This window comes from Ambystoma mexicanum, chromosome 2p (genome assembly GCF_040938575.1).
Source record: "Ambystoma mexicanum isolate Mex_15411 chromosome 2p, UKY_AmexF1_1, whole genome shotgun sequence".
Classification (NCBI taxonomy): domain Eukaryota; kingdom Metazoa; phylum Chordata; class Amphibia; order Caudata; family Ambystomatidae; genus Ambystoma; species Ambystoma mexicanum.
Genome location: NC_090923.1, coordinates 626,298,408 through 626,321,497, shown reverse-complemented (window position 1 = coordinate 626,321,497; position 23,090 = coordinate 626,298,408). Strand labels below are relative to the sequence as shown.

At 46.6% G+C, this 23,090-nt stretch overlaps 1 protein-coding gene across 2 annotated transcripts in view; it reads right to left on the bottom strand.

Annotated features, from left to right (window-relative positions):
* Window positions 1-23,090, bottom strand: part of RBM6 (RNA binding motif protein 6) — a 1,836,548-nt gene that overhangs the window by 887,345 nt on the left and 926,113 nt on the right. For both annotated transcript variants that reach the window (XM_069644148.1, XM_069644149.1), the window contains exon 10: window positions 15,193-15,447. In XM_069644148.1, the coding sequence (XP_069500249.1) occupies window positions 15,193-15,447 (255 nt within the window). The remainder of the gene's footprint in view (window positions 1-15,192; window positions 15,448-23,090) is intronic.

Below are 23,090 nucleotides of genomic sequence, written 5' to 3'. Positions count from 1 at the left end.
CAGCAGGTTGGATGCCATGCAATCTATGCAGACGCACAGTCCGCAACTGCTGTCCGCATTAACATGGTGCCAGCAGTTTCACTATGTTGCACAGTTCATCATTAAAACTAAGTGTATCCTGCAAAAAAACTATGAAAACCACTAACAAAAAACCTTGTTAACGGGACATTATAGTTAAGTTGCACTACTAAAAAACCTTTGAAATTCAATGGAAAAACGTTCTGGTTACAGGTAAAAACCTTAACACCCACAAATGTGCAAGTTATGGTACGGTACACAACCGTAACCCGCACTACGACTGTGCACTTGTGCTGCACTGCAAGGACTAACACCCATGACATCAAAGATGACATAACAAATAACAAATGTTATTGATGACATCACAAGTCTGGCTCCCTCTTTTTTTGCTTAGTGACATATGTACACTAGGTGCTTTTCTTCACTAACAATGAGGAACTACAAAGTGAAGAGGTGCTATATTTGTACACCATACCCTTCTCATATGTTCTTACACTGCCTTCCTTAGGCTTCACTCACATCACATGGCACATATGGGAAAAAGGCACGCCTTATCATTTCTGTGCAGGAAGATAATCAGTTAGTTTATTAACACTTTCTGATCATACTGCTACTATTTTGCTTAGTTTACTTTCTTTGTATATGCTGCTATTGGTGTGCGTTGTGTGTCTTTTAGTTTTGTGCACAGTAGATACATTTATGTTTTAAGTGAGGGATTTGTAGCTTCTTACTACATGTAGAACAGTCCACAAAAGTCTAAAAGGAAAGCATTCATAATTTGACTATGTAACATGGAAAGAATGTGGATATTGCATCTGTATTATGCATGCTGCACACAATGCCTGCGTTTATACAGGACTTCAGTTATGTAATGGAAAGAAATGTGTAATCCAACACAGTTTATATCAATGCATTACCTAATCACCTATTTATGTCATTATAGTTCTCCAAATTATCTCTTATGTAGCAGCTGTCCCAGATGCCATCATGCATCTAGGGCAAATATGTTAGCAATCATGAAGTGTGCTGCACACCACCTTGTTAATGACGAGTTTGCACATGGAAACCTGTTTGCAAATACTGTTTCTAAACAGACGGATGCTCCAAATCTCAGGCTGAATAGATTTTAAAAATAAAGCTAACAAGCATACTCCTTCCTTCACAGCACTAGAGCAACTAGCAAACATTCAAGACGCATCCCCAGAAAAAGACTACTGGTCACAGAGGGGTTGTTGTCTACACCAATACCCTTTTTCGAGACAAACATGGTCACCTTTTCTGTACTTTGCTTGTATTTACCATGGACTCACTCATGTAGGAAAGTAGGTTTAAGGACCACAATGAGACTAGACTGGCATGCACCAGATTGTTCTCCTATAGCACAGGCTTCTAGTATGCCGTTTATAATTTGCCAGCAAAACAATGATGGGAAAGATCTACAAACAATGACAGGAGCACAGTCACAACCTTATGCACGATTTGTAAAACTGCAGATAGATTACATATAGCTCAAGAAATGCAATCATTACCAGTATGTTTTAGTGCGAGTGGGCCCTTTCTCAGGATGGAGGCCTACCGATGCTGCTGAGCAGATGCCACAACTACAGCCAAAACTGTTGACAAAGATTTTTCACCATTATTTTGGGTGCCTGTCAGCATAAAACATGACACTTCACATGACAACTGGTGAAGGAATTATACAATGCATTACAAATACAGCATAAACTGCATTGCCATCACCACCACAATCTGCTGGGGCGGTGGAGAGCCAAAACAGAATTGTGTAGAATAAATCAGCCACGCTGTGCACTCAGGTTTAAAATGGCCATAGGCACTTCTTTTGGAATTGTTCAGCATGCAGAGCATAGTTAAATAGGACATGATTGAGCCTACACAAGGAGATTATGGCCCGCACAAGGAGCCTTCCTTCATCACCACCTGTCAGGAGTGATTATTCTAGTATTCACCTTAAAAAAGGGCATTGTGGTGCATTACTGCTGAAAACCCATATCTACTAGGTCCTCGCGCACACAGGTCCATGCAAACAGGTATGAGGTGTGCTGGCCAAAGGACCTGAAGTGCCCTGCCACTTCATCCAGCCTGGGGGATTTAATTAAGGAGCACCAGAGGAAGAAGCCCAGGTGGTGTGGGCCTTTACTATCGGTCGCAAGCAATAACTGAAGAAAATAGACGGCATCTTGAATAAATGCCACATACTGTTACTCAGTACAGCACCCCAGCATGGAGAACAACTGCTGCTAGTTAGCCCATACTATTTCTATACTTAGCAACACGTTTTAAGGAACAATCAGGAGATTGCAGAGGATCAACTGAACCAACATTATCACTATACAGTGAAGGTGCTGATTCAGTGCTGTCCAGGAGGGCATACCTACTAGCTGCAGTAATAATGGGTGTTGGAGGGGACACCAAAGACAAAGGACATGGTATCATTGACGGCTGTAATAAAGGTGTCTAAGGCACACGCAGATGGAGAAGTCAGAGAACAAGATTGGAGTGGAGGTGTTCAAGGGGGGACTTGCGGGGAGCACGATAAATGTGGTGTCATAATACGAGTGTTTATCACAGCGCCACCGCTGTTAGATGAAAACAGGTAAATTGATCACATGGGTATAACCCAAACAGACCCTACATGGCAGGCCACATAAAATAAATGCGCAAACGCTCTAAGGCAGCGGGGTGGTATAAAAATGATGCAAGCTGGCTGCTCCCAGGAGACAGCAGTCACTGGGAGCGGAACCAGCCGATAGAAACAAGGTCGGCGGGCCAGGCTCACGGGCAATCGCTGAGACCAGGGGGAATTCAATGTACAAAAATGTGTTCAGGGAGGAACATTCACAGCATGATCGGCTGTTTCAAAATGCCCTTTGGCAGGTGGGCCTGAGATGAAGGAATGGTCTGTGAAGAGCCAATCGTGTTGCGAGTTTTGGTGTTCCTGAAAGTCAAGAAGTAGATTGTGTCCTCGATGTTCGCGAGGCCCCTCATTGGTCAGATGCTGTGTGGATGTCTCCCCTCCCACCAGCTTAAGATGTCTCGTGTTTTTCCGATGTGTGCTGGCCAATGGCAGACAAAGGTCCGGAGGTCAGCACAATTATGTATTAAACACTAAAATGAACTCATGGGGTGGAGAAGGAAGGAATGTGGTGCCACAGTAGAGGTGATGTACATGTGGTGTGGGGGACAAGCAAGCCTGTTTTTCTCCAATCATCTTCAACTAGCATATGTCCATCTATAGGGAACTGACGTGGTCCCACCAATCAGTTTAGTAGGATGTTCAATAGCTTGAAACACTAATGGCAATTGTTTCTCACTAGGCAAATAATAGTCTAACTGTAAAAAAGATTTGACCGCAGTGGGCGGTTTTGTCAGCTCTGATCAATCAGTTCTGTTCCACTGTGCGGTTTGCTTTGTGCTTGCCCAGCTAAACCTTGTTACTTCTTGCTTGGTGTATGCTCCTTTTTGGATTACTTTGGTACCGTCTCGACTACGTGCTTGTGGGGACCCCCGATACAATTTGGAGGCCCCAGAGAGATCCTCCATTCCCTCTGCGAAAGGGTGGGGGGGGGCGCAGGTTCGGTGACCGCAGACCAGTCCTACGCGCACTGCTGAGAAGGTCCTGCAGATGCAGAGTTTGCAAAGGTCTACCTGGTCCCAAACGCAGCCCGTGCTCAAGAGGAATACCAGGCCAACCAAGGAAGGCTTGTGCCGAGCGGGCTAAAGGATCTCCAGGACATGAAAGTGTACCAGTGCATAAACGCTATATACCGTGGTTGCACGCACACAAGGGATTTTCTTTTACCGTGTTTAGGACACATCCTCAAGGTGGTAGCACGATCGGCAATAGTTGTAGATTTTAACACACTCTACCCCATAGGGAGTGGATGTGTGTGGGCCACACCTTCATTAGAGCAGAAAGGGGCACAGCGAGAGGCGGACCCCGTTAAACGGGAGTGCAGGTGATTGTATGGTTGCATCATTTGGGGGAAAGTGTGTTATTTTCCATTCACTTGTTGAAGCAGTGTTCATTTGTTGGCATAGCAAAGGAAGAGCGCTATAGACTAGTACATGTCAAAACATTTGTGGTGATTAGTGGTCAAGTAGTGTTTGTTCGTCTTGTGGACTAGACTGAGGTGGAAAGGTCGACGCCAAAAAGGTACCGGCAGCCCTACAGAGTCGCCTCAGCGAGTTGGCCACATCAGAAGCAGCGGAAACAGCCAAAGGAAAACATTTTGCGAATTCCTATGCAGCAATAGATAATGCTCAGGCACCCCTGAAGAGAGTATTCGGTAAACAGGCTTTTGGCCGGGCTGGAAGAGGCAGGGGCTGCTCTGCCAGTCGCTACTCATTCAATAGGTTCCATAACGACAGATATCAATGGAAACAAGATGAGATGAAGCCCAACCCATTCTTCCCTTCAAGAGGAAGAGGAGGAGGTTGGAGTCATGCAAAGAACCAAACACCAAGCTAACACAGGTGAGAGTAAATGCATAGGCACAAGCGTTGAACACACAGGCTCCACGGAGGTTTGGGGGGGGGGAGAGAGTTGCACAATGCGTAGATTAATGGCAACTCATCTCATCAGATGACTGGGTTTTAGACACGGTTCAAGGTTTCCATATAGATTGGCTCACCATACCATCACAAGAGAGATGGCCAAACATGCTATTAGAGAGCAAGGCAGACCAAGCACTATTAGACTCAGAATTAGGGCTAGCTCGGAAAGCAGCCACAGTGCCAACGTCAGATAAGACGGGAGCTTCACAAGCAACATGTTCTTGGTAAAAGGGTGGAACAAACTAAGACCGATTATAAATTTGAGGGAACTAACAATTTTGTAGTATAAAGACACTTAAAGATGGAGGACATACACCTCCCGAGAGACATTTTACAGCAAGAGGACTGGCTAGCCAGAATAGACCTCAAGAATGCATACCCGACCATACCCATTGCAGCAGAGCAGCAAAACTTTCTGAGATTTCGGCGGAAGGGTCAGTTATGGGAATTTACATGCCTACCCTTCGGACTATCATCAGCCCTGTGGTGTTTCACAAAAGTGATGAAACCAGTGGTAACTTTCCTGAGGAACAAGGGATCAGACTGATCACATATCTAGATGACATAGGTTTAATGTGTCAAGACAGACTGCTGATCAGGGAACACGTGATAGCCACTGTGGATCTCCTACTGCAACTGGGTTTCATAGTGAATTGGGAGAAATACATCCTTCAGCAGGAGCAGAACATGGAGTTTCTGGGTTTCATGTTAGATACAGTGAAAGGGATGGTGAGCCTCCCCTTGAACAAGGTAAACATAAAAAAAAGAGAAGGAACTTGCTGGTGAACAAGACAATGGGCCTCATTACACGGTACGCGGTAACCATGGCGCTATTCGCGCCATGGTTGCAGCCAGTATTTTACCGTGTCCGCCTTGGTGGATGGCGGAATTACCGCCCTACTCCAAGGTGAGCGGGGGGCGGTAATTCCCCATTCACCAAGGCACTTCCCCATTCCCATTTTTGCCCCCATAGGGCTCGTTGGGAATGGGGAAGGAGCCAATTACCGTACCGCAAATTGCGGTACCGTAATTAGCACCAAGGTCCCTTTGCGGGCCCGTTCCTCAACGGCTGCTAAAACCAAGCGTTGAGGTCGGGTCCGGCAAAGGGACCTCGTAGTAAGGCGGTAAGGGTTCCGCGTTCCGTGTAATAAGGCCCAATGTCTTTAAGAGGGATAGCAAGACTAGTGGGACTCCTGTCATGTTCAATTCAGGCGATTTTCCCAGGGCCACTACACTACAGAGCCCTCCAAAGATTAAAGACACAACATCTCATAACTCCCAAGACCGGCCAACCAGACCGTCATACTCCCAACTGTATGGTCATTCCGAGGTTCAAGCTCCAAAAAGCAGGAGGCAGCAGTTTCCCAGTCATTGCAGCTACATTGTGGAACTCCTTGCCAACTACCATTAGAGCCGAACCCTCCTTCTGTCTCTTTAGAAATCATGTAATAAACTGGCTCAAACTGAATGAACCTGTACTTTGATTGCCATATACTTTGTCAATGCTTTCATATTCTTATTCTGTAAATACTTTCTGTGATTACCTGTTAAGTGTTTGCAAATACTGCTGTATGCTACGGTGAATGACTTATTATATGCTTCTGTAAGAAATGCGCCCAGATGCCTTTGGGCTTGGCGTGCTATATAAATAAAATGCAATCCCATTTCAGGAGTGGCGTATTTTACGAGCAAAGAATACCCCTCACGCAAGATGCAAAGGAGGAACTGGAATGGTGGCTACAACACATGGATGCCTGGAATGGAAGGGCAATATTTGGCACATCCCGGGAACTGGTAATAGAATCCGATGCCAGAAGGTGGGGATGGGGTGCCAGACGTGGAGATCTGTCAACAGGGGGCAGATGGTCAGAGGAGGAACTGAGCTTTCACAAACTGTTGCTCGTTAACGGTAAAACGTTGGACACAAGAGAGCACGTTGTTGCGTTCTCCTCCAGATGGACAATGTATCCGCAGTTATTTATATAAACAGACTGGGAGGCATGTGGTCAAAAAGGTTAGAATTGTTAGTGAAAGAATTTTGGCATCTTTGCCTACAGAGGGTATCAGTGATGGCGCAATACCTTCTGGGTCGCCAAAATGAGGTAGCTGACTAGAACTCCAGATTCCTCAGAGATGCCAGTTATTGGAAACTGGCCGAGAGAGTATTCCAAATATTAATGGCAAGATGGGTTCCGTTAAAGACAGACCTATTTGCGTCGAGATTGAACAGACAAATTGCTTGGTTCTTCAGCTGGAGATCAGATCCAGAGGCGGAAGAGATAGAGGCATTCCCGCAGCAGTGTGGTCCGAGCACGGAATATTCGTTCCCTCCCTTAACACAATCATAGAGAGAATGCTGGCACAGTTGGAGACAACAAGTATCCATGGTTCTGATTATTCCAGACTGAAGGGGACAAGCATGGTTCCCAGATTTGTTAGGGATGTCCCACGACAACCCAATAGCCCTACCGAGGTTCGAACTAATATTGGAGGGACCCCTCAATGGGAGGACACCCAATGGTGAAGACAGCCAGCCTCAGCTACAATGCGCAGGCAATTTCAGGGGACCGTGGTCCAGGCCAGGATTATCGGACGAGGCTGAACAGATTATCGAAGAATCTTGGGCACCAGGAAAGCATACAGATCTGCTTGGTCAACCTGGCATAACTGTTGCATGGAAAGGATTCCTCTGGAACAGATGTGGTACACGTAGCTAATTTCCTGGCACAGCTAGCAGCCCAGAGCAAAGCGTATAGGACGACTAACAATCTCAGCAGGTCACCCAAATATTGAAGCGTTATCAGTGGGAGAGCACCCATTAATATGTAGACTTTTGAAGGGCGTTAGATTAATCAGACATCTGACAGAGAAATATGAACAGGCGTGGGATGTAGATACGGTCCTAAGAATGTTCACGTCATGGCCAGACAACAGTGACGAGGAAGGCGCTATCAGCCAAGGTGGCTATGATTTTTGTTTTATGTTGGTCATGTAAAAGAGTTTCGGATGCGAGAAGGTTAGAGGTCAATAGGAACGCTGTGTGCTCGGGGAATAACATTTCACATCAGGAGAAGAACAAAAACGTATTTGAGATCTGTTTTATATGAGGCATTCCCTGAACACCCTAAAGGTATACCCGGTTAGATGCATTTCAGCATACGAGACCATGACTAGAGAGGTACAACCCACAGGGTTAACACAGCTCCTCGTTGCCTTAAGGAAACCTTTTGGGGCAAGAGCCACAGCTACATTAGCAAGGTGTATCAGACGGATTATGGCCCAAGTGGGCATTGATACGGATTATTAAAGGGCCCATTCAGCAAGAGGGGCTATGGCCCCAAAGGCCATTCATGCAGGAGCCAGCAGACTGGTCGAACGAGTCGACATTCAAAACATTTGTGTTTCAAGCCAGTAGAAAAGGTGGCAACGTTGGTGGTAAGGAAGCTTTGAACAAACAAGCATAACCCGAGCCTCCGGGTCTTGACATAGAATTCAGATTTTCCACACATACGTTAAAATAAGTCAAAATTCCAGACACAGAGGCGATGGATTATTCCACCAGAGTAACCGAATACATGAATTGATAATGTGATGATTTCATGTACTGTCACGATGCAAAAAGAATATGCATGTCGATTACCCACCCACTTAGACAGGCCATCTGAAATATGGTTGTATTGCATTGCAGGGTCCATTAGGGATAACAAGCTGACGGGTTCATGACTATATTGTAGAAGAACAGTTAATCGCTTGTTCACAAGTTGGGGCGCTACAGTTTTAAAGGACCAGCAAAAGAAAGGAGTTGCTAAAATAGTGGACAGGATTTACAGGAATGGACAGAGACTGCTGGTTGATTAAGGTCACATGGTTGACAGGACTAATAACAAAGGACTACAAAGACTCAAACTTACGGGGATTGTAGTCTTTTCGTATTTGTGATGTTTACTGTTATTTAATGATGCTGCTCAAGAAGTAAAGTTGTGAGTCAAGCATAATCCTTCTCCTGCGTGTCTTTAATAGAATTATGACTTTCTGTAACATGTGTGGAAAATCTGAATTTACTTTTCTTTGTGGGTACCCTTGGCAAGGCAGAAGGGGCATATGCTGTACAAGCTACTTTTTGGAATTAGGCAAGAAGAAAGATAGAATGCTAGTTGTCTGTGGAAGAGAGAGGGCCCTAATAGTGTGGGTTTAGAAAGAGGGTGGTTGGCATGCAGAACCATCCGCCATCTCTGATGGAAATCCCTAACGTTCAGGTACCTTGCTCTCAAAGTTCCATCCACATCCAATGTTACACCTCTCACATCGAGGCACCATGTGGCGTTTCTTGTATGGGTGCTGTGAAGGCCAGATGTGGAAGCATATCCACGTTTATTCCTTATGCTCAAAAAGAGGTACAAGTGCATCAGCTTAGGTAAATAGCCAAAATGGTAGGTCTTTGGTGTCCAAGTACCATCAGATTTTGAGCTGAGCACATGGGAACTCACCTAGTAGTATCTGAAGTTATTTGAGGAGCATCAACGAGACATAGAACTACAACCAGGCAAATCCCGTGCTGACAGATGTCAATTCAGACATCATTGGGAATATCTAAGAGATAATGCTGCACGCGTAGCGCTGGCGAATAGGTCTCCTTTCCCCATTATTACCGTACACAACACGAGGGTATCCCAGTCAGATGCCAATACACAAGTGGAACTGTGATTGGCTGAAGACTAACACGCACGCCATAACAGGACACTATTAGTCCCCTCCCACCCCCCAGGTCCCACTATTACATGCAGTCCACTTGCATTGTCAAAGATTCTCCAGGTACATATCCATCCAGGTCATGCACACGCAAACACATTTGCTTCTGGGCCTCCCCACCATTCTTTCACTGGCAGCCTCATCAACGGGTACAAACCACAGATGCAATTTTCTCCTTCCTTATTCGTTACAAATCCATACTTTATTGCACACAGCCAGGACTCACTCTCTGCCCCCAACAACCCACCACCTTTCCACGAAAACAAACAACCCATTGCCAACATGTTGATACTTAACTGCGGGGCTATTATGCATTCCTATGTAAACGGGACGAGCATGCTCGCCCAAGCACTTGGATGGGTTAAAACAATCTGATCAATCACTCGTCATGCCCTTCACATACCGCCACAGTTCTTACCCGCTTTTACTCACTCTCCTGTACCATCACACAAGCCCCTTGGCCAGACCATAGTGCAAACAGCCCACATTCCCTTCCGCTACAATCAGTCTTCTTATAAAACGGCTAGCCTACCCCCTCACACCACAGCAACAGTTAATTCTTCGTCTGCCCAATTACTAGTCCCCACGTCTCACCACCCATAAACACAATCTCATCAACACCATTAATCCCTACATCACCAAGGTAGAGACCTCCGACCGAGCGTCCCCTCCATAGCCATCAACTTTCCCCACCCTACGCAGTCGCCATTGCCGCACAATATAATCAGGCCTCGACACCCGAGACCTGGGTCCTGCCTCCTAGATCACAGGGGAACCTTCCGTCCCCTTAACACCACCAGCTTGTTTTTTTTTCTCTTCGCCGTGCGCTTACAGGTCTGACAAGCATCTCCGCCGAGGTAATTTACAACCCCACTCCCGGGCGGGGGCGGATTGCTCGGATATCAAGAGGATGCTACGACCCGGACACTGGGCACAGTTCTGAGTCTACATTAGGCGCCAGGAATCGGGCCTTCCAGAGGTAGGCTGTTCGCGCGATGCCTGCCAGCAGCGACAAGATCATATTCAACCATAAAGAGAGCGAGCAGGATATCGGCCACACTGCGCTTACCGTGACCACGATGCAGGCTGAAGAAGCGTCTTCTCCGCAGCATACGTAAGGGGCTGCGGACAGACAACCAGGGTGTGTGGGGGGGTTGCAGTGGTGTCCCCCGCTCCCTTTAAAAATATGGGGGTTCCGGGGGTGTCCCCCGCAAGTTCTATGGAGTAATATTGCCGCAAAAATATGGCGAAGTTTTTGTATCGTGCTACTTTTGCGGGGATATTATCACATGGAACCGATAAACTACCTGTTCCTGGTGCATTTTGTGGACTATCCTGTTGAGGAGAGGAAGTGGGTGGAGGGTTGGCAAATTTCCCTGACCAATTCATCCACAGAGCGTTGACCCTTATTTCCTCTTTGGGGATACTTGGAGACACAGTCTGGGCATTGCGCATTCTACACTGTTGCGTAAAGGTCGATATGTGGATGACCCCCTTCTGTGAAGACATTGTGTAAAATGTTGGCGTGCAAATGCCATTTGTGCTGTACGGTTAGTTGGACTTTTCTTCTGAGGACATCTACCAGAAGATTGTGTTCTCCTGGAACATGCTGTGTCTCAGCGCCAAATTCCATATGTTCTGGACTAGTTTGGACAGACCTAGAGAGCGTGTCCCGTCCTGTTTGTTTAAATAAAACATAGCTGTAATGCAGTCTGCTATGACTAGAACTGTTTTCCCTTGTAACTGGTCTTGAAAGGCTATGAGAGCTTTGAACACGACTAGAAGCTGCAACAGGTTGATTTGTTTGTTAGCTAGTGTCGAGTCCACATGCTGTGTGCTGTATGATGGAGATAATGTGCTCCCACACCCTAACCGGGAAGCGTCTGGAGTAAGAGAACGCTGGTGCAGTGAATGATTTCCCCTTGAGAAGGTTTTTCGTAGACCGCCACTGCAGAGATAGAACTAGAGACTCAGAATCAACCACTAGATCGTCCCACTGACCACTTGCTTGAGACCATTGTCTGGCGAGCCACTCTTGTATCTGACTCATAAGCCGGCGGGTGTGAGGTACCAGGTAAATGCAGGAAGCCATCATTTCGAGCAGGCGCATTGCCTTGCGTGCAGTTATCTGATGAGCGGCTATATATTGTGGAATTTGGAATAGCATGTTTTGGAACCTCTCGCTGGAGGGGAAGACAATACTATCTTCTGTCCGAATAAATGCTCCAAGAAATAATTTTGCTTGATGGGTCACAATACTATTTCTTCTCATTGATTGAGAACCTAACTGTAGTAGTAGGTTGATGGCATCTTGGATGCTATTGAGACCTGCTTGAGGTGTGTCTCCTGTTATTAGCTAGTCATCTAGATAAGGCTAGACTGGAATGGACATTCTGAAAAGGTGGGCCGCCACCACTGCTAGAACCTTGGTGAACACTCTTGGTGCTGATGCTATGATGAATGGAAGCACTTTGAACTGATAATGACTGCCCCCCACTATAAACCTTAGGAACATTGCTTGCACTGGCAACATTGAAATAGGAAAGTATGCATCTTTCCCCTGTTTGAGAAGAGGGATAACCTCCTGTAGTTGAGACCTTTTTGGGTACAAGGGAGTATACTGAATTTGTTTACTTCTAGAAAGGTGATGTGTTCTATGGCTTCTTCCTGCAGTAATGTCCTGACCTACACTTGCAGGATGATTTGATGTTCTTGCAAAATCATTCTGTTCTTTGGCAGATGGTAACAGGGTTTTAGTAGAAATTCGATTGCTTCGTCTCAAAACCTAGCTATTGTGAGGTTTGGTAGGTGGATTGTGTACCCTGGGGTGTGTACCAGGAAGAGGACCCTGATGAAAAATCCAGAGTTGTGAAGCAAAGAGTACCTCATTAATAAAGTTCCTTCTGCAAATACTCTGCTGTTTCTGTGGAGTCTAGGGTATTCTTTAAGATACTGTGGGTAACTTGCCTACCCCTCTTTAATAAGTAGGGGTGACATGCTTGCCGTCAGTCAAGTTGTCTTGGAGCAACCCCCATGAAATTCACTGTAGCTTGTAAACTGCATATTATTATTGGCAATGCGTGCCGAGTAAACGGCTGAAGCAGTGACCCTCTTGTGTAAAAATTCTTAAATTCCTTGTCGAGAGGTGCCTTGGTATTAGAGAGCGACACTCCAGCACACTTCCTAGTGGTAGTGACTACCAGCAAGTCAGGCGATACATGACACCAGATATATAGTGTTTCAGTTGGAGCAGGTTCAGACATTTTCTCCACACGTGGATTAACTGCCCATGCGAGAGAAGGAGCAATCCTTTTCTTAATAGAGTTTAAAAAGGGGGATAGACTGGATAACAGCCTTTTTCTCTTTTAGGATGTCTACTACGATGTCAGGATCAGAGACAGTTTATTGAGTTTGTATCTGACAATGCTCTGCTGTCCTTTTCGGTAAATTATTAAAGAGGAGCTGATCGTCGATGGGAGACAAGTCTCTGGGCTGCTCTAGAAGGTCGCTGTCAGTGACAAAAACAACATCTGGCCCATCCAGAGTATCATGAGTGGAAGTTGCTGGCCAAGTCCCCTGATCAGCGCCCCCTTGCCAAATATAGTGAGTATCATCCCCTTTGTCTGGGATCAAATATCTCGTCTTGAAACATATTTAAGGTATCTTCAGAGACAACATGTAGTGGAGAATGATTAAGTATGGGACTATTGGTAGGTGGCTCACCATCATCTATGAAAAGTGATTTGTTTAATTGGGTACTTTTCCATATAGGACACACATTCAGACACCCTATCCATATTGTTCTCACATTTCTCTTTTGTCCAAGTACCTGTCCAGTAAGTTTACGGCCTAAAAAGCTTGCAGGAATCGCAACACCGTTCGGCGTGATTGCTTGGAAGACAACTGTTACACACTCTGTCTATCTTTCCATGCAAATTTCTTAATGCAGGAAGGACAAAATTTAAAGGGTGTCCATTCCATATTGGGATCATTTTATCAGCAGTCAGACAGAAGTCAGAGAAGAAAGAAGAAAGAGGCATTCTATATAAGGATGTAGTTAGAGACCCCCTCATGTCCCCCTACTGCAAGGCCAAAGCATGACTAAGGCCGTAGCTGGTGAAGGAGACGCTCAAAGCTTCAGACGGTAGTTGTCGAATTTAGGAAGATCAATCGTCGAGACGACTGTTGTAATATAACAATATTAATTAAAATTATTTTTAAATTGCAATCTCTCTCAGTAGCAAGGCTATGAGCTCGGCATATGCGACAGAGCACAATGACAAAGAAAACAATCTGAAGGACCTCGAAGCGTGCAATACATGTCACACAGGGATAGTATTACAAGCACGCCCAGTCGACATCCCTTTTCGCAACTCAAAAACCTACCACCAGATGTCGGCCTATGCACAGCATGCGATTCTAAGCAGAGCCACAAGCCTCAGAATTTTTTATTGAGGGTTGTATGGTAGCACCTCCTTGTTTCATTTTCTTAGTGTGTCTCGAAGGGCTAGAATAAATATTGTATTTGTATACATTCCTGCCAAATTGAATTCTTGTGTGCTTCACTGTTTAGACTCATTGTGGCCCCCTGATCCCACCCACACTCCCCTGAGAATAGCCTAGACTGCTCTTCACGTTTACCTCGTTTGGGTTTTGACTAACCTCTCAGAGTTCCCATATTCACAACTAGGGTGGCCGCCTAGATTCTGTCCACCAGGCCAGGTTCTAGAAATCCATCTCAACACTTTTTACCACAGTTGGCCCTTTTTGCAATCGCTAATGTGGACATACTATCCTCTGGCTTTTGTTCTAGACTATTACTGCTCACATGGCCCACTTTGCTTATTCACCTCCCGAGTTTGCATTTTGCCCATTCTCTCCAATTCTCTGACCGCACCAGTGAATTATTTTCCATTTCTTTACCACAGTCTTCCATGTGCTTCCCTTTTGGACAAGTTAGTGCCCTGTAATGCAATAGTAGTAGACCATAGTAGCAGACATATAGATAGAAGTCCATGTTATGGTACATAAAGTCTATTTTGTGTTTTCACATTTTATTTTTCTCTGGATATCGTTTGAACGTGCTGCAAGGGGGGCACTGCTCGAGGTGGCCTGCAAGCTACTCCTAGGCAGTCGGAGCCTGGTTGCACCTCAGCTTTTTGTTGCAGATTAGTTTCTTAGGTTGTGCATTCAGTCCTCAGGCATGTTCAAATGTGTGTGTTCAAATAACAAGGTCTAAACAGACAAGTTGTGATGGGACATGTAGTCACGTTCCCCTGTGAATCAGGTCCTTGGAGAATGGTATGACAGCTTGAATCTGGAGGAAGAATGATTGAACCAGTACTAGAAACAACAAAACCACAAACTGAATTCTAGATTAGTTAAGAGCTCTCAAGTTCTTGATTTTGTAAACTTTGCAAAGAAAAAGTGAATTTTGCAGTCTGGCAGTAGTAGCTCTATGTAGCACAGATGGGTTAAGAAAAAAATAAGCTCTTGTATGGAGAAAGCAGTCTAGTTTTCATAACAAAGAACAATGTCTCAGACCTCTATTATATTTCAGAAGGCTTTAATCAATGATTAAAGTGGCTGTTAACAAAAAAAGATTTTATATTATATATATTCAAAAGATTTCCAACTATTAGTCAAACTCAGTATGTACAACTGGTGGCAAAAAGTATGTTGGGTGGATGTGCACATTCAAGCAGATAAGACTATAATTGCATATTTCAACCTTGGTTCGGTTTAAGCTATTGCAATCTTCAATTGGTTTAAAATTACCAAACAATGTGTAAAATATTCTCTTCAATTGCACTGTTTTCTGTTTAACTGCTACTTTCACGTTCTACTCACTTTTACTTTCGCCAGTATCACGTTCCTCATCATACTGCCGGCTCTTGCGTCTCTCTTGCGTTTCATCATACTCCCGGTTTCTGCTCTCCAATTCAGCATCATCATAGCGATGGTGCTTTCTCCGGTCCTTGTCTTTACGTCGTCGGTTAGTATCCCTCTCCCTACGTGATGGCGATGGGGATCGCAGTGGAGAGGCTATGGATGACACTGACGTTTCCCAGGCTAAACTCTTTTGCCTGGAAATTGCCTCAGATTCTGCAGGAAAACACAATGATAAACATACAAGTTACAAACCCTAGTAAATACTACTCATAGACCATAGTCCCCTTTCCTTAATACTTTCGGGATGTTCCTGCATGAGGATGGGACCAGAGCCTTTTTATTATTTCTTAGCATTAAAAAAAAACAATAATTCCTTAACGTAGAGTTGGAAGAGATGTGCAGAAAGTAGATCCGCCCCTTTGTGCACTGTCCACTGCCAATACCCACCAGTATGTTTCTCTACCTGGGCTGGAACGCAAGTGGGACAAAAGGGAATGGTGGGTGGTATGAAAGCAAGTGTGCCGTATATTGCGGTGGGTCGGGAACGAGTTGAGGTCATGGGCGGTCTAATCCAGGCACTGTCTTGTGAAATAGTGGATGGGACCGGAGTCACCTGATCTGCTGCACGCAATGTGATCCTCGTATGAGCCTCGCTGGAGGTGCTTGGCGAGGCCCTTCTTCTAGCCTCAGTCCATTGCCTTCCCTGAAAGTCACAGCTGGTGCTGAGCAGTCCGCTGTAAGATTGGAGGCAGGTTATGCGCCCACGGCTATCCATATTGAAAACTTGCTTTGTTGGACAAACAAGCCTTACATCAAATTCTGCAGTGTCACCTTGCATATTAATGTGTGAGAGATATTGTTGGCACTGCTGGAATAGCCTGACACATGGGTAAAGTCCCTATGGGCAAGAGCGGCGGCCATCTTTGATGGGTGCTTTGGGCATAATAAAGTATATGGGGCTAGAGGCATCTGCGAGACTTGTACTACATACAAGGGCTGCATTAACGGTTCGACTGCTGCAGATACCACATGATTTAGAACAGTGCAGACATGTTAATGTTAAAGGTTATTTGTACCGTGAACCATCACCACGGAGTGGTCCCATGGCGCTCTGGTGGTTCTGAAAGAAAGGGGGGAGGGGATGAGTTAGTGGGAATAAGCTGGAGAAGTGCAAGAGAGCAGTGATGTGCTGTTGACGGCCTCAGCCCGGTGGGTCAGTTGGCTGTGCTTGGGGTGTTTTACAATCGGTAGTCCTTGTGTGCTGTTGTACGAGTCTATGTGTGGTTTGTTTTGTTGTTGCAGTGTAGTGAAGTTTGTGCGGATTGTTGTGTTGTAGGCTTGTGGTTGTGTTTAGTTAGAGTTTGAGAGGTATATGCAGAGTGGTGAAATTGTTAGTGGATTGGTTAGCTGGCGTTGCCATCTGTAACTGAGATGTTACATTTCTGCATTCTCTCCACGAGGGATGCGGGAACGTCTCTGCCTCTCTGTCCTGATCTGGCCCGTCCGATACTCTCAGTCCATTTCACACATGGCATCCACTCACATTCATAACCTTACCCAAGTTCGGCCCCGGCCACCTACGTGAAACCTATCTGTATGCGGGGCAGGCAGGTGTTTGTGCGTCTCTTCAAATCTGGCCCAGAGAGCATTCCCAGTCCAGTCAGTGCGCAGCGACGACTAGCCAAGGCTACTCCATCCATATGTGGCGGGTGGTTGGCATTCATCATCTTATTCAGTTCTTTATGCATGCTATCGCCTCTAGCCCCTTCGAAGCGTGGCACATGCCAGCACTTGCAATTACGTCCAGGGCCAGCCCCTGTCTTCATTCACAGCTCCATACGGTCAATGCCCATGCCAATGGTAGGACAAGGAGGAAAGTGTTACATGAGCTGTCTTGAGAGAATAACTTATGGTGACAAAGATTTGAGGATCAGAGCGTGTGCGGCATTGAAGTGCTGCAGCTCCGACAACAAAACCCTTAATTTGGCGCTGCTAGCGGGAAAACAGCAGAGCGGACCGAAAAAGCAAGATGGTGCCCGCTGCGTTTGGGGAAGCCGAGTGAGGCCCCTGGTGCACTGCGGGATCTGTGAGGTGTGGTGGCAAGTATCGAGTCCGCTGGTGCTGCTCTGATACTGGCAAGACTCAGTAGGTGGGTTGCCTGTTTCCTGACACCCTTTGGTGCAGTCATTCAAGCCTATGAGGCAAAATAAGGGAAAGGCCAAGTAAATTGTGACGGAGACCAATACCAGGAAAGAGGGGGACATGGTGAACCTAGTGCCATACCACAGAAGGACTGAGGTCTAGGTGGCTTTGATACAGTATTATCTGGGATAGCTGCTGTTAACAAGCAAAAAGGGGAAGATGGATTCTTGGACAGGCGAAGCATCCCAAGCATCTAATAAGTGCAGACTCTCCATGCATCAAGCTGCCCACCCTGTTTTCGACGACCTGGGAGGTCTCATACACCTGACTTATCAGCAACTGTCTTGCTGCTAGGCAGCTTGGTGAGTTTGCTGTGCATTGTGTAGTTTCTCTGTGTATTGCAGTTTCTCCGTCCGCCCCCCACCCACTTCCATCTCTCTGCTCTCCCTCTCCATGGTGCTCTCCATCTTTCCTATTTACTCTAACTGCCTCTTTATCACCTATCCTACCTCTCTCAAAAACTGGAAAAAGAAAAAAAAAGATCTCCTGGTCTCCAATCCAGCCCTGCCCATTGCTGACCCCTACGTCAATGCTTCTTCCAGGCAGACTGTCAGAGACATCCTCTTTGTCGCTCACTCTCCGGACCGATGGACTCCCCACATGGCCTCTGTCCTCTCCCCTTTCTCTTCGTCACCAATTAATGGTGGCACCAGGGAAGTACTCTTGGCAGGCTTCTCATCCTCTAGGTGCATCATTAATGTCTATCTGAATGGTACTGTCATGGCCCAGGGCTCTCAGCCCAAACTCCTCCTCATTGATTGGAGTCTTCCGTCTCTCATCAACTTCCTCCCTTCTCCTGCCTCTCCCGCCTGCCAACCCTCCTTCCTCTTCTCAACCACCAACCGCCAACCCTGTACCCCTCCTCAGAAAAACCTTGAAGGTGGCAACCAGCTTCACCTGGCAACCCTCAACTCTCGCTTTGCTGTTAAACACTCCGGATATCTGTCTCTTTACTGAAGTCTTGACCTTGACATTCTTGCTCTCAGAGACATAGTTCACTGCCAGCTCTGTCCATGTTTTTGACACACTCCGCCCTAAGGGCTACAAGATCCTCTCTAAGCCCGGGCCGAACCAGTTTGGAGGCGGAGTGGCCTTGATCTTCCCTGAATGGGTCCCTGCTACAGTCATTCCCACTCAGACCTACTTTTCCTTCTAATGCCTCGTTCTGCAGGCTTGGTGTCTCTCCAAACCTCTTGTGGACTCTCACCACCATCTACAGGACCCTATTTCGGTCAGAGTGGTGTGACCTCACCTCTTCACTTCTTGCCTCTACCTCCAAGCTTCTCTTCCTCAGAGACTTCAATATTCACCAGGACTCTCCTGGTTCAACCAATGGACTCTTCAACAGCCTCTGTGGCTTTCTTACCCTTTCCATCCATCCATCCATCCATCCATCCATTCATCCGGTCCGAAGCCCTTAGCCGGATATACCTTGGATGCTCTCATCTCAGCAGACATCCCCATCTCCAAACCCTCTCAATACACCACTCTCCTGGTCTTCCCATGCTCTCCTGTCCTCACACATGGATCTCTTAGGTCCCCTGGCTAAGCCTCTGCCTGACCTGCCAGTCGTCTCCTCAGTCATTCGATCAATGAAGCGAGTGTCAGTGGCTGCTTTTGCAGCCACTTTCATTGCCCCTTCCACGGACTCCCACACAGACTCTGCCCTTGCTAATCTTCACCTCTAGCACCAACACAGTGGACATCCTTGCCCCTGTCATGAGGATCCGCATGAAGCCTACCTCCAAGCGCAACGCCTGGTATGACTCTAGCCTAACCCCTCTGAAGTGAAGAGTTGCTGAGCAGAAGTGGCGGGCATCAGCACATCCTCTGACAGACTGTGCTGCCGCCTGCTCCAAATGCAAAACAGACTCCATCCGCTCGAAAAAGAGTGCCCATATCCAAGCCTGCATCTCTACGGCTACTAACATGTGCAAACTGTTTAAAATATGCAAGGAACTCGCCAATCCTACTGCAGTCTCTACTTTTCAAATGCCTTCCCGGTGCCTCCGTACTTCACTGGCCTCCCACTTCTTAAACAAAACTCAGGACATCCGGTCCTCAATCCCCTCTACTCCCCTCATTGCTCACTCCCCAGCTCACAGGCCTTCCTTGGCCCCCCTCTCCTCTTCCCTCTACCTCTCCTCTCTCTGCCGAACCCTCCTGCTGGCTAACTACCACCCAATCTCCATTACCACCTTCCTGGGCAAACTCCTGGAGAAGCTAGTCATCTCCCAAATGATCCAAACACAGTCTGTTGGTTGTCTCCACAACCACCAGTATTTCATCAGAGCGGCCAGAGGCACAGAAACTGCTCTACTGAATACCAGTGAACACTTGCTCTCAAATCTTGATTCCAATGCTCCACCCGTTCTTATCCTTCTGGATCTTTGCTCTGCCATCGACACGGTCAATCATGGCACCCTGACAAACCGCCTCTGACACCCTTGGCATCACGGGCTTGGCCCTGGATTGGCTGACCCATTCCTCTCCGACCTACCTTCCCAGCTTCAACTGGGCCCTTTCATCTCCCCCTATCACACTCCCCAAATGCAGCATCCCTTAAGGCTCAATCCTGTTGCCGTGGCTCTTCAACATCTATGTTGCACCTCTGGTCCACCTGATCTCCTCCTCCTCTCGTCACTTAACAGTGTTATACAGATGACACGCAGCTCTCTTTCAAGCTTCAAACTACTGCCTCCTATCTCATCTTTTACTGTTGGACTGCTATTCAGGCATGATGTACTGCTAATGATGTCTGCCTTAATGCTAGTAAGACTGAGATCATTCTCACTGGGACCCCCAGCTCCCTCCTCTCCTACCCTCTGACCTCCCTCTTTGGGCCCCTCCCCTCACCCTCTTATGAGGCAAAAAACATTGGTGTCATCTTGAATTCCTCTCTCCTCACATCGTGGACTTTGCCAAGAAGGCCCACTATCCGCTGCTCCTCCTCAGAGGCATTCTCCCTTTCCTCACCTTCCCCTAGAAACTCAATGTCTCCAGAGCTCTGGTCCTCTCTACGCTGGACTACTTCAACAGCCTCTTGCTCAATCTTTCTTTATCCTCCCTTTGCCCACTTCAACTAATCCAGAATAAGACTGCAATACTTATCCTTGGCTACAGGTCCAGGGACAGCATCTCTCCAGCCGTAAAATCTCTCCACTGGCTCCCGGTTGCTACTAGGATCAAGTTCAAGACCCTCTGCATCATCCAAAAGGCTTCCTGGGCCTGGCACCCCGTTACATCTAACTCTCTAAATACCTCCTTGCTAGAGCCCTTCTGTCTTCTAGCGCCAACTGTCTGCATATCCGAAGCATCTCTAAGCAGAGAGAGGGGGTAGATCTCTTCTCTGCAATGGTCTCCCTGCCCCCTCAGGCTTGAGCTGGATCTCCTTAAGTTCCAGAACCTCAAAACCTTAGTTTTCCCTTCTTCCTTCCCTCTCCCCTGCGAACACCCCTGTCTACAGCAGTGACTCACTGACTGGTTCCATCTGAGTTCTACAGGGCACCAACCCCTCGCCCACCGCCCAGTTTACCCCCCCCCCTCCTTCGCACTTAGCATATGGACCCTCATCACCTGCACCCCATGCAATTCCCGGCACTTGCCCTCTTGGCCTCCCCTTGGCACTCACCTAGCCACTGTGCCCCCCTACACCACCCTCGCTCCTCTTAACCCTGCCCTTCTCTTCCCACCCTAGCACATCGCATTTCATGCAGACTGGCACCCCCACCCCGCACTTCTTGTTACTGCACTTGCACGATCCGAATGTCACAAGGCCCAGTAAGACCGCTATCGTTACCTTTATCCCCCACTTTTTTTCTGTCTTGTGCGTCTTGTGCCACCTTGAAACACCATTTATTGAATAGGCGCCTTACAAATATCCAATATATGGAAACAAAATTAAGCAAAACACAGACAGATTCAAAGTTCAAAATAAAACATTTTATTAACTCAAATGTCAGGCTGGTTAAACGCCTAACTTGCCCTATGTTAAGGTGGGATTTCCCAACCTGAACAAAACTAAGGAAAACCTGCGTCAAAGTTCAACTAAAAAGTATGTGTGTCCAAAACATATCCTTGTCCTCACAAAGAAAGCTAAACAATGTGTAGGGATGTCAACAATTAAAGCTACAGTGATCAAAACATAGTTCTGAGCATTCTTACAGCTCCTAGCTTACTTTTCAGCTCCCCTTCCCCCAAGTTCAAGAAAGTTCCACAAAATTCTTCAGATTACCTTTTTCAAGTTCAAAACAGTTCCACAAACCCTCAAGGTTCCCTTACCCAAGTTCAAGGCAACACAGTTCCAAAGAAAAGGGTCTTCAGGCTTCTGTCCTCAAGACAGTATTGCAGTTCATCAAGTCTCAGGGTTCCCTTACGCAAGACTTCAACTTGCCAACGTATACTTGGTTTCAGTCTTTCAATGTTCAACAAAACTTCAGATCAACTTGACAGTTCACTTAAATGACTACTTCTTGGTTAACTTCAACAATGTCTGAGTTTCACAATGGAGGGTTCTCTGGCCTAGGCGCAGTTATCACACCACACGGTCCACCCATTACAGGTCGTGCAACCAGGAACTCTAGGCTCTTCAGCCCACACAGGTTGTTCTGCATTTGCCTCGGTGTACAGATTCACACTTAGCTTCTCCTTGTCTGCCTCTTGGCTTTATGTGAAGTCTCACACTCTCTTGGCTTCTCCACAATGTGTGTCATATCCTTGACCAGTGTTTGTCCTTGCCGTACTCAATTCATATGTCAAGTTCACTTTGTGGTTGTTTCATTTCTTCACCACCTTTGTCATGCTTGTTAAGGAGAATTTTCAATTTGCCTCCCTGTTTTCTGACACCAGGCTTGGCACCTTAGGGCCAGCATGATATTCTCACCGGTGACAGTATCACTGCCAAAAGCAGGGGCTACAGAATGTTCAATAATTTCAGAACTCAATAAATGGGGTTAACAAGATGCTTGACCTCAGGCTTATGTAGAGCCCTCTACAAGTCCCTGGGCTAGTCCTATTGGGCTAGTGCCAAGAGCAGGAACTAAGGAATTGAGATTTTGTGTGAATTATAGAGCTCTAAATGCAGTCAAAATGACTGATGCACATCCTTTGCCAAGGACAGATGAGTTGGTGGACAACTTGGATCTGCCATGTTCCTCACCACATCTGACCTGACCTCAGGCTATTGGCAAATAGCCATGACAGATCACGCCAAGGAGGAAACTGCACTTTCAACCCCGGGAGGCTTATATCAGTTTAGAGTTATGCCTTTTGGACAAAATAATGCCCTTGCTACATTCCAAATGATGGTGAACAAGGTTATGAATGGGTTAGAGGACTTCAGCATGCCATATTTCGATAAAATAGTGTTTAGCCCCACCTGGGAAGACCATCGTCATCATGGGATATGTATTGCAGGCTCTTGAACAGGCCCATCTGATCATAAAGGCAAGTAAATGTGAAATTGGTCAGAGCAAAGTGGTCCATCTTGGAGATGAGGTAGGAGGTGGTGAGATAAGGCCCTTGCCTAGCAAATAAGCTGTACAGGACTGGGCCACCCCACTACTCAAACCCAAGTGAGAGCCTTCCTTGGTCTCACTGGGTAGTACAGAAATGTAATTGAGAACTATGGGACCATAGCTTCTCCTCTGAATGTC